Source organism: Musca autumnalis, unplaced genomic scaffold (assembly GCF_047663935.1).
Source record: "Musca autumnalis isolate F117 unplaced genomic scaffold, ASM4766393v1 scaffold_5, whole genome shotgun sequence".
Classification (NCBI taxonomy): Eukaryota; Metazoa; Arthropoda; class Insecta; order Diptera; family Muscidae; genus Musca; species Musca autumnalis.
In genome coordinates, this window is record NW_027412088.1 from 129,472,570 (window position 1) to 129,484,991 (window position 12,422).

The 12,422-nt window shown below is 36.2% G+C and overlaps 1 protein-coding gene across 10 annotated transcripts in view; it reads right to left on the reverse strand.

Annotated features, from left to right (window-relative positions):
- Rgk2 (Rad, Gem/Kir family member 2) overlaps window positions 1-12,422 on the reverse strand; it is a 114,158-nt gene that overhangs the window by 25,627 nt on the left and 76,109 nt on the right. For 5 of the 10 annotated variants that reach the window (XM_073991281.1, XM_073991280.1, XM_073991282.1 and 2 more), the window contains 4 exons: window positions 869-1,089; window positions 564-655; window positions 185-377; window positions 19-119 (listed from right to left, as the gene is read on the reverse strand). In XM_073991281.1, coding sequence (XP_073847382.1) covers window positions 19-119; window positions 185-377; window positions 564-655; window positions 869-1,089 — 607 coding nt within the window. Of the gene's footprint in view, window positions 1-18; window positions 120-184; window positions 378-563; window positions 662-868; window positions 1,090-12,422 lie in introns of all 10 variants that reach the window. The other 5 variants (XM_073991274.1, XM_073991276.1, XM_073991278.1 and 2 more) reach the window with 1 other exon arrangement.

A 12,422-nucleotide genomic window follows, 5' to 3' on the forward strand; every position in this document is an offset into this window, starting at 1 on the left:
CACATTCGAGAAAATTACCTGTTTCAAAACGCCAACTAATAGTTCGTCAACATTATGCTGTATGCCACTAGAAGTTTCAATAAACTTAGCATCTCGAGAAGCTGCAAGTGTTTTACCATCTAAAAAAAGAAACAAAAAAATTAATGGAATATGCAGTATGTGCGGAATGTGCTTTTCGGTTTACCCTGAGATGAAATAACACGAGACCTTGCCAAATCGGCTTTGTTGCCCACAAGTATGACGGCTTTGTCTTTAGTGTAGTTTTCTTGCCATAAGTAATTCATAATTTCCTCCGCAACACGGAAGGAGGATTTTTCTACTATTGAGAAAACCACCACACAACCATGGGGCTCGTATGTTGACAGTGAGTTCTCCACCTGATTTAATTGTGTTGAAACAATTTATATTTGGTCTCTTCCAGTACTGCAAGAATCTACTAATTTTTACTATTTTTTTTTTTTCGATGACATAGAGGAAAAATTTTTATTGTAGTAAAAAGTAGTAGCTTCTTGCAGGTTCTGGACAGAGCAATTTTTCTATTATTCTTAACACTATTAACTTACACTCATTTCCACGCTTGGATGATCAATAAACACTAATTCAGATTCCTCGTCATCCAGAAGAACGCTTACCGTTTTCTCGCCGAATTCATCATCTAAAACTCAAATGTGAATTATTCACTAAAACATACCAAAAGTTAAAAAGCTAAACGAGTGAAGTCTTTTTTGTTGGTTTAGGAAGGTTCGGGTTTGGTGCATAGGTAATTTCTGACTTACTGTGACTTAAGTCGTGAATTATTTGCATGTAATCTCGTTCAAAACTTGTCAAAGCTTATGTGCATTTCAAAGTGTTTTTTATGTAAACTTACCCAGGCTTGCATCGTAAGTGTGCATGTACTCAGATGTCATAAATTGATTGACCAGTGCCGTTTTTCCGACTCCAGCATCTCCCAACATAACAACTCGATATCTAGGAGGCGGCGGTGGTTCAACATTTTCTGAATCTTCATCTGGAGAAGCTGGAACAGAGTCCACATTTGCATATCCTCCACCACAACAGGAACCATCGAATGGGGAACGTTCGCTAGCTCTGTAAAAACGACAATACCAGTAAAATAAGATGGGATTTGCCATTGGCAATCTGTTAACATATTGAATCTGGTGTAATTATAGTTCTATAAAATAAAGTGCTTAGACAAGATAAATAAATATCCAGTAATATGCTTTTTTATTCAAAATAGAATCAGATGTAATAAATAGAATCAGATAGATCGCGCCGTAATTGATAGATTGCGTATATTGATCACATACATATTTTCAATAGGAGTCTACCGAAATCGAATGCTGAAAAAGTCGGTGTGCTCAATTTTTACCACAGTGAAATGCAACAGGCGGCGTACTTCTTCTAAATGCTCTCTTAGCGACATCGCAAAGTCTTTTCAAATATTATTTTTGGTTTAGTATTTTCATATATGTATATGCATCAAATGAGGACATATTTCCCAAAGTCGATTTGAGCTGTATACCGCGTAAAAAGTAGTGACATCGTCAGGAATGGGGAATGAGGTGTATAGACGAATTCATCTACTGCAGGGGATGAAAAAAATCATACGAGTTATTAAGCATCAACATAAGTGAAACAAGTAAGAAAGGCGTTAAGATCGACCAGGCCGAACTTTTTATATACTCCACCACGAACTGTAATGAAGCAAACAGGAACGATTATTTCCTTTAGGTAATGAAAGTTCTTAGTTCTTTTTCCACGTTAAGGCTTATTCCTTTTATATTAACAATTTTCTGCGTGGATATTTTATAAACATTAACCAAAATACAGAGTTAAATCGACATCAGAAGGAAAATGTTGCAAAAGCCTCATATGGGCTGTCATGGTTGTTTTTTCCAAAACCAATACTTAGAATTTTCCGAATTGAGCTTTTGTATCCTCTGATAACACTCTGATACCAAAGTGCAGCAATCGCGGTTCGTAAATTTAACAAAAAATCCTCGAAATATGTATGTATGTACATAAAATTATGCAAAGCGGGTTAATGGGGACTAGACTCAAACCTGCATATGTATATATGGATAGTTTTTTGCGAGTAAGTTTTCCGTCGTCTGGAACACAAAATTGGAATTAAGGAATTAACGACCAAATCGTAAAGTTGGTTGTACCTTTATATTTTTTGCAAGAATTCAAAAAAATTGCTTGCCTGCAACTTGTTTTAATAAAATTTAAGCTGTTTATGCATCGGAAAAATATTTTAAAAATATGTTCGTAATCTAAACATCGTGAAGATTCAAATTAAACCAAACATATACAAATCTGTTTAGCGGTTTGCATATTACAACAAAAACAAAAAATATATTGAGCCATCCTCTAAAGTTATCAATTTTAACTACATCCCACTTTAAACTTGTTGTTGTTAAATTTGAAAACAACAAATATGAGATTAAGCTTGACTTACCTACAAATAGTAAGTAAAACACACATCTCAACAAAACTGCCAAAGTGAATCTAAAAATATACACAAAGTACCGTGGACGATTGGTTGTTGTTATTTTTTCGACTAGAGTTGGGCAATCTCGTTCCTTTTGCGGTTCGATCTTTTCCGTTCCGTTCCGCAAAAGGAACTAGGTCGTTCAGTTAGCTCCATAGTTCCTTTTAGTACCAACCTTTATATGTATACCCACACTCATACTCGTTCACTCAGTTCATATCGTTCGTGCTTCTTCTTCATCAGAACAAAAGAAAAATAAATTGTTTTCGGCTTTCTTCATGGTAGATAACAAATATTTAAAACAAATTTACAGTCGTTTTGCTAATTAAAAATACTTCAATTGTTTTTTTTTTTTTAATTCGGCAATGATCAGTTTAGTAAGAAATGAAAAACGAAATGACACTATGAGATTTCTTATTCACTAATAAAAGACAGGGAGAGAGAGACAACTGATGTTAAATGAACTGATGGAACTAACTGAAAGAGAAGAGCAAAAGGAATGGGAGAAAAAGAACGAGGAAGCAAAAGGAACTAGCTGAACCGCATAGTCGGACCTAGTACCGGTCGTTCTTTTTGTGGAGTAGTTCCTTTGAACTAGTTCGTTCCGGAACGACACAACCCTATTTTCGATAACTATAAAAATAGTTATGTGCATTCTCTGCAATGTGGAGACACATGACAGTGGGAGTAGTTAATTTGGTTTATATACACACATCTCAACAAAATTTTTGTAAGAGAAAATATTTTTTCAAATTTATTTTGTGAGTTGGTTGAAGAGAATGTAAGAAAATTAGGTCGGAGTTATTCTTCCATTTCAGTTAAATTTCACGCAAAAAATCACATTTTTTATTCTAATTACTTCTCGAGTACACGCTAACATCTAGCGGAAGATATGGATAACGTTCTAATAAATTTTGGGTTTCTTTGAATGGGGTATAATCTTCAAATAAAACTGTATCGGGTAATGTTCATTTTGAAATGCGTGTAAATCGCGAAATACTTAAAATCACTTGATGCGCATGTGGTTTATCAATACGGCGAATTCTTTTTTAATTTGTACACATTTGCCAGGATTGACTTTGGCGGCTAATAGCTCATTTAGACCAGCCATAAATCCTCAACTGGATTTAATAAATCCACTACAAATCTCATTACATTTAGATATACATTTGGAGGATTTAAATGGTAGTCAGCTGATTTTTGTTCATAGCACAATTACAAAGGTAGATGCGTCAGCCCATCCGATCGAATGTGAAACGTCAGAAGAAGCTGTTGTAAATTGAATTCGTCTCAAAAAACATACGGCAAATTACAAATTTATTGTTTAATATTAAAAATGTTAGCACATTATGCTACTAATGCTAACTAATGACATCGTAAACATCATCAGACATCTTGTTTACAAATTTTGACATTCTACATTATTTTTGTTGTAGCAATTCACAGATGCATCTACCTTGTTTCTTGTGCCAGCTTAGGGGTAGTTTACACTATATGTAAATGTCATATGACATGAAATTTTCCATCGTTAAATATTCACTAATATGTGGAATATTGGAGATTTTCCTTACGCCATTTATTCTGTGCGTCCACTCCAACAAAAATATAATAAAATTACGTCTCCACATTGCCTCTGTGGGTAGATATGGAATGTTTTTATTTCGTGTCATATGACATTGATAGATAGTGTAAACTACCTCTTAGCAACATGTTGCAGAAAACAGAGTTGTAAACGAGGAATTATTCCGGATTTAAAACAAATCCACTCAATACGAGGATTTATTTTTGCATGGGAAATCTGGTAGATTTTGTCCGGATTTTGCAAATAAAATCTGATAATGCGCTAAATCCGGCTAATGAAGTCATATCTAAATGGCCTATAAGATGTAGCATCGCCTGCAGCGTAGTGTGCAAAAAACGGTAGAACGCTTATAATTTGCACAAAGTGCATACACTTTTTTTAGAATTGTAGAATACGATGAATTAAAATTGAAGCGAAGAAAATGAAAAATATTTAAAGTATAGTCTCGATAATCCGGACACTCGTTAATCCGGACACCAGAATTTTTTATATTGTAGACACTGTATTCCGTACATCACATATTTTTCTTACTTCGATAATCCGGACACCAATATTTTTTCCTATCTTAAGCATTACATTCTTATTTATTTCATTGACGTTATTGTTCTTAGCAAGAGCAATTAATGTATAAATAAGAAAAAATTAATTTTTTCAAAATGTTCGGCCCAAATCTCGAATTTCAGCTAGCCAGTGTTGACACAATTATACAGTCAATATGGAATTAACTATCTGAATCTGTCAAATGATTTTCCCGTCGTTCAACCATTGATGACTGGCTATGGTAAGCAACAGTATTTAAAACCTAATGTTGGGTAGCCTAGTTCCCTGAATGATCGATGTTGCTTGTTCACAAAATCTTTCCCACTGCTATGGGTTTGTTTGCAAGTGTAGTAGATCGAGTTTAGGTAGTGCCTCGATCAGAGTGTTTCTTCGGACACGTATCTATTTGAGTGAGCAATTGACACTTGGGTATAAAAAGTTTCTTGTTGAAAATCAAGAAACAAGGGAACTGATGAGGATCTGTGGCGAGATCCGAAACTATAGTTTTCCCTGCCTTAACCCTTGGTAGAAATATCCAATTTTTTCCACTAATAAATTAAAGTTGTTTTAATAAAGTATTAAAACAACACACGACGTGATTGATCCTGACTATTGGAAAATCAAAATTAAATTATTTTCTTTCTTTGACATTCAAAATCACCGACGACTAAGGATTGTTGTATTGCATTCTCGTAATTATGCAATCAAAACATTTAAATTCCATTTTGTCTTAATCGTAAGCTAAAGCATTTATATAAAAGAACATCTTTTTTGGGATCGTCGACGAGATGAAGTCATTTGGTGACGTTCATGGAAATGGCTAAATATTTACCATATTGAGATGAGTGCATTTGAATTCTGAAGATCTATCGAGTGTCATAAGAGGCATCCTTAAAAAAAACTTTGAATCAATTTACACCAGTTGTAAAGAAGTTTTAGACGACAAAAATACTCAGCAAATGTCACCTTACGATGGAGGAATATAAGAAGTAAATTTGGTAGCCAGGGAAGCTGCTCCCGGTCTTAAAATGGTCACAAACCGTGATATTTGTTTAATATAAATTTGTTTACATTAGATGCCAGGTTATTATCTAGTAAATTTCCCTTAATGATGATTTCAACTTTCAAAATTATATGTTTTTATTCCTACTCGGTAATCCGGACAATTCGATAATCCGGACACCGCCGAAACATGTGGTGTCCGGATTATCGAGATTATACTGTATTTATTGAAAAATATTGATAGATATTTCCAGGTTGGTTGTTAGAATAGAATTAAAGAGTTTTTCTACATTGTTCCACAACATCCCATACGGGACAAGGGAGACTTCTCTCATATCAATGAGTGCACCCCTCAGTAATGTTGGCGACATTTCCTGAGTATTTCAGCCTTGAAAAACTTCTCCATAAGTGGTGTCTTAAGACACGCCGTTCGGACTCGGCGATAAACAGTAGGTCCCATATCATTGAAAGAGTTTTTCTACAAATTTATAAATTTGTATATATGTACGTCAAAATTGTAGGTACCAACTTCTACAGTTGGTCCGAGCTCTATGGACGCTTTGCGCGTCGACACCATCAATTTGGTCTTTTCGCCGTTTACCGCCAGACCCACTTTCGCAGATTCTGCTTCGACCTTCCTAAAGGTATCAGTTACTTCAGCATAGGCAAGTAACATGTGGCTATTGGTGTAAATTGTGCCATTTTTTTTGACATTTGCATCTCGTATTACCTTTTCCAGCAAAATGTTGAATAGGTCACACGAAGGGCTGTCTCCTTGTCTGAAACCGCTTTTGGTACAAAATTCTTCGGAGAGGTTCTTTCCAATTTTAACTGAGGACTTCGTCTACCTCGGCACTGCCATAAACACAACAAACAACATCAGTTGTGAAATAAGAAGAAGAATTGTATTGGCCAACAGATGCTACATGAATATAGTTAAACGTATCGAGATGCAACGATTGCGTTGGCTAGGCCATATCACGAGAATGAGCGATGATGAACCCGCTAAAAAGGCGTATGAATACATGCCACATGGCGGTGCACGCAGAATCGGCAGGCCTAAGCTTCAAAGGAGCAAACAAGTGGATGAAGAAATGGAAAGGCGCGGTATTCCAAAAAGTCAAGCGAAAAACACAGAGGAATGGAGATCTTTTCTTAGTTCGGTCTATGGAACAAATGTTCTGTAATGGGCCAACTAAGTAAGTAAGTATATATGTACGTCATATACAGAAAAACATAAATTCATTGCTTGCTATTAGGGTTTTGGGTTTTCCCGGTTTTTGCTATTCCCGGGAAACGGGAATCAAAAAATCGCCATTCCCGGGAATCCGGGATTTCCCGGGAAATTTTAAAATACGAGAGTGGATCAATATTTCCGTGATTTTTTTTATCTTCCCATAGTAACTTATATGAAATACAATATTTTCAATGAGTTGCGGGCTCAAAAGTGGATGACATGTTTTCGCCCTACCGATTAAAAACGAAAAAATATGGAAAAATGCACCATGTCGCCCACACTGACCATTTCCATTATTCAAAGCTAATGAAATCGCTTTATGGAAAGTGATTTGGCTCAAACAATGAAGTTATTGATCAGAAATTCCAATTTTATGGACCTCGAAAATCGTATGTTTTATTCTTATGCTTAAGATTGCTTGAGACAAGTAAGAAAGTATCAGTCAGCTGTGCAGACTGAGATATACCCTCAGCCCCGGACCTAAAGAAAATAAGCTTTTTTGGGTTTTTGAGCCAATTTCTTAGGAAGTATGGCTTTGTCCGGAAAAAAATATTAGCGTTTTAACTAGGGCCGAACACAAAACAAACTTTTAACTGCCAAACTTTTAAAAGAGAGAGTGTGAGAGATTTCTCTCATCGACGGTTATCTTACGTACTACCCAATGTAGTTAGTATCGGCAGTTTTTTTTTTCAGATTTTGTGCCTTTACTTCAGGAAGAGTGGACTTGCCCTCCCAACAAAAGTTGCGCCGTCGTAACAGGGCAATCAAGTAGAACTTTTTGTAAAGAATTGCAAAACGATTCGAGATGAGCTGCACTTTTCCTAAATTTTGTGTTGGAAGTACCCGAATGGCTGGACCGATATAGTCCATATTCCAACCTGATACATGACTAGATGAAAAAACACGATATGCAAAGTTTGGACCAATCAGAAACTTCCTGCGGGAGTTATCTTGCCAATTTTCCATTGTAGTTGTTGCCATCAAGGTTTCTTGGAGCTTTTAAGACATTATCTCAGGAAGTATAGACTTGCCCGCGACAAAATTTGTACCGTCGTAAAGGGGGCCGAAAAGACAAATTGCTGAAAAAATTTCAAATCGATCCGAGAAGAGCTCTAAAACGTCACTTTTTCCGAATTTTGTGTGGAACCAGTTCTATGCCTGGAACTTATATTATCATATGCAAATTATGACCGATTCGGTTATTTCCTTCGAGAGTTATCGTCCGCACCATTTTAGCGATAATTGTTGAACTTTTGTGGAGAAGGTACCGGAAGCAGTGGGTCACCGATATGGTCCATCTGCGAACTTAAACTAAGTTTGAAAAAAATCTCGAATGCCAAATTTTTGACCTGATCGGTGGCTTCGTTCGAAAGTTATCGTGCGCACCAGCCAGCAAGCCGGACCCTCTTTAGCTCAATGGCTGAGGGTATAAAAATGGGTCTTTAAAATAGAAAATAATCTTTCGCACTTAAATAAAACAGAATAAAAATCCGTCGTTATAGTCCAGGTTTTTGGTACGGCTCTTATAACTTTTTCCCTGAAAACACTTTTGTTTTCTAATTTATTGATTCTGTAAAACCTAATCGAATTCTGATTCTATGGTATAAAAGTGATGGGCATAGTTTATTCATTTATTCAATATTAGTTGTGATAAATGTAAAAAGATATTTCCCGATTTCCCGGGAAATATGATTTTGTTTCCCGGGAAAATACCGTAACCAAAAAACCGAGAATTCCCGGGAATTCCCGGTGCGGGATTTCCCTACCCAAAACCCTACTTGCTATAATAGAAATCTAAAACATCTATGATTGAAAAACAGCTTCAATACCACTTCTCAATCATGCAAACCAATAGAGATACAGAGATTCTCTAATTTAGTTTGATCCAATGACTTTGTGCATATATCAGCTAACTGATTCTTTGATGATATTTGCTTGATTTTGATTACTCCCTTCTGTACCAAATCTCGAAGAAAATAATGTTTTATGTCAATATGTTTGGCGCGTTTCATTTTAGGATTTTGAAGCCATAAAAATACATCCGACGTCGTCTTCATAGATTATTACAGGTTTAACAGTCATTACATTTAAATCTTGCAAAATTCCTCTAAGCCATACAGCTTCCGAAACAGCGAAGCTAAGAGCTATATATTCAGCCTCACTCGAAGATGTTGCTACGGTCTTTTGCTTTTTGCTTGACTATGACACGGTACATCCAAACACTTTAAAAATGTACCCACTGACCGACTTCCTGTCGTTGATATCATTTCCCCGGCCAGCGTCTACATATCCTTCTATTATCTCTGGATTATTATCTTTATAAGTTAATTTTCTACTCATCGTTCCTTTTAAGAACCTTAGAATTCTTTAATGCTACCCAATGTCCTTCACTAGGTTTTTGTTGAAATCTGCCAAGATACCCAACGTGATAGCATATATCCGGTTTCATAATATACATTAAGCTACCAAGACGTTCTTTGTACTTCTTGTCAGTAGATATTCCGGAGGACTGTCGAAGCTGTAAACCCTTATCCATAGGAGTTTTAACACCATTGCATTCATCCATTGAGAATTTTTGAAGAACATTCTTTATGTTTGCATCTTGCGAAATTTTTAGATGATCTTTATTGATTTCAATCTTCATGTCCACTTTCTGACATTTCAAATTTTTCTGAAAGATCACGTTTAAATTTGTTTATATCATCGATATTGGAGCCAGCAATTAACAAATCATCGACATACATTATTACATTAATGACATCGCTGCCACGTCCCGTTTTCTTGGTATATAAACAATAATCGTGCTTTGATCTTTCAATTCCAATACTTATGAGGAAATCATTTAACGCATCATTCCAGCACTTTGGAGCCTGTTTCAACCCGTACAGGGACTTAAGCAACTTACACCCATTTCCTTCCGTTGAGATAACCCCTTCTGGAATCTCCATGTATATTTCCTCTTTCAAAACTCCGTAAAGGAAAGCAGTCTTGACATCTAACTGTTGCAAATGTAATTTTGTTGTAAAAAAAACCTTTAACTACAAGTCTGGCCTTGTAGCGCACTGGATGACCAGTATTCGGAAAGCCCACTTCGTCTTTAAAGGTTTAACTTTTGGGGTATATTTGTAACTTTCCACACTCCATTAGCTTTCATGGACTCCAATTCATCCTTCAAAGCTTTGTACTATTTTTGAAAGTCAGGCCTAGCGGATATATCAGAAAATTTCTCTGGTAAAGTACTATTGAAAGATTCGTATGTTGCAAAATTGCTATTAAAATAGTCTAAGAATCTTAAAGGATGTTTTCGTTCTCTGCCGCTTCTCCTAATTTCAGCAGGTTCTTGGTCATTTGTCTCTTCACCTTCATTCGATATTGTTTCATCACTTACTGTTCCATCGCAATCATCATTCGGAGTATGTTGTACTTCAGATATGGAATCTGTCTCTGCAGGCTGTTGTTGTACTTCAGATATTGAATCTGTCTCTGTAGGCTGTTGTTGTACCTCAGATATTGAATCTGTCTCTGCAGGCTGTTGGAAATCGTCTTAACTGTGAATAACGAGCACATTTTCGCAATCTTCCCCTTCTTGCTCGTTCATCGATTGTATAATCTTGACTTTGTTTCTTTCTACTAAGTTCTTGTAGGGAAATACATTTTCGTCGAATTTTACATCGCGGGAAGTTGATACTGATTTTGAATTTTGGTCCCATAGTTTGTATCCATTTGGAACATACCCTATTATTATCAACTGCTTGCTTTTGGGGTCCAATTTCTTCCTCTTTTCCTTCGGAATCCATGCATATGCCTTACAGCCAAATATCATCAGGGATTCTAAGTTTGGTTTGAATCCGTACCACATTTCAGTAGGCAAGACGTTGTCATGTAGAGATTTTGTAGGACTTCTGTTTATCAGATACGTAGCCGTTAAAGCTGCTTCATTCCATAGATATTTCGGCACATTTGATTCTATTAACGATCTGACCTTTTCGACCAATGTTCTGTTGAATCTTTCAGCAACTCCATTTTGCTGAGGAGAGTATGCAATTGTTTCTTCTACTTGTATACCTTTCATACGATACCACTTCTTCTGCTCGTTTGATCTATATTCTGTTCCTTGATCAACCGTCAATTTAGAAATTGAAGTTCCGAAATGGGCTGTTGCAAGCGCTTCAAATTCTTTCGGTTTTTCAAATACTGAAGATTTATTGTTTTAATATTCACAAACAAGAAACAAAGGGAACTGATGAGATCCAGTGGCGTGGATCGAAACTAGTCTTCCTTGCCTTACCCCTTGGCGAACAATGCCAAACCTTCTCCACTAATAAACTTGTTGTTTTAAATATTAAAAAAACAAAAGGGATTAAGCCAGACTATTTTGAAAAATCAAAATTGTAACAGCTATCCCAATTAAATAAACGCCACCAATGTTCTATTTGTGAAACACTGGCACGGTTTTGTGTGTTGTTGGTATATAAGCTACCAAATAGCATTTGGGTATGTGCATTCGTTGAAAAATCAACGACACATACGAGTGGAAGAAGGTTTGCTTTGTTTCGTAAACGCTTTCGTCGGAGTTGTTTTAGGTTACCAAAGAAAAACTTCTCATTGAAGGTTTTTCTTTGTTTACGTTATACTTCGAGCTGACGATTGATGTTTGGGTATAAAAAGTTTCTTGTTGAAGAAGTTATTGAAAAATAACTTCGGTGGAGAATATCCACAAACAAGAAACAAAGGGAACTGATGAGATCCAGTGGCGTGGATCGAAACTAGTCTTCCTTGCCTTACCCCTTGGCGAACAATGCCAAACCTTCTCCACTAATAAACTTGTTGTTTTAAGTATTAAAACAACAAAAGGGATTAAGCCAGACTATTTTGAAAAATCAAAATTTATAATATATATACGTCATATACAGAAAAACAAGAAAAACATAAATTCATTGCTTGCTATAATAGAAATCTAAAACAGTTGCTTGCTATGATTGAAAAACAATTTCAATAACTTTTTATGCGCATCCGATTTCACTTTCATCCATGAAAAAATACATCGATCTAAACCTATTTCCATAAAATCCATCAAGAACCGTGGATGTAGCATCGCACACTATTTATATCCTACACCACTATGTGGGGAGGGTATTATAAGTTGGTTTTGGCCAAAAAGTTTGTAACGCATCGAAATAATGGTCGTAGACCCATACTTATATATACCAAAATTAATGTCTCGACGAGCTGAGTCGATCTGGCTATGTGTGTCCGTCCGTCAGTCCGTCCGTCCGTCCGTCCGTCTGTCCGTCTGTCCATCTAAACCTTGTAATCACGCTACAGGTCGCAATTTTGATCGGATCGTCACGAAATTTCGCATGTTGGTGGAGGTCCCGGAGGGGAAGAAGCCTATTGATTTTGGTGATGGTCGGATAATATTTAGGGGTCGGAATGGGCAAAAAACTTATGTGGATAAAAAGACAACGTTTTTTTCCCAAGCGAATATCTCAGCTTCTATACGGGGTATACCAAAAGCAAAACCTGGCAATAAAAGTAGAAAATATCACCTTTCTAATGATGTA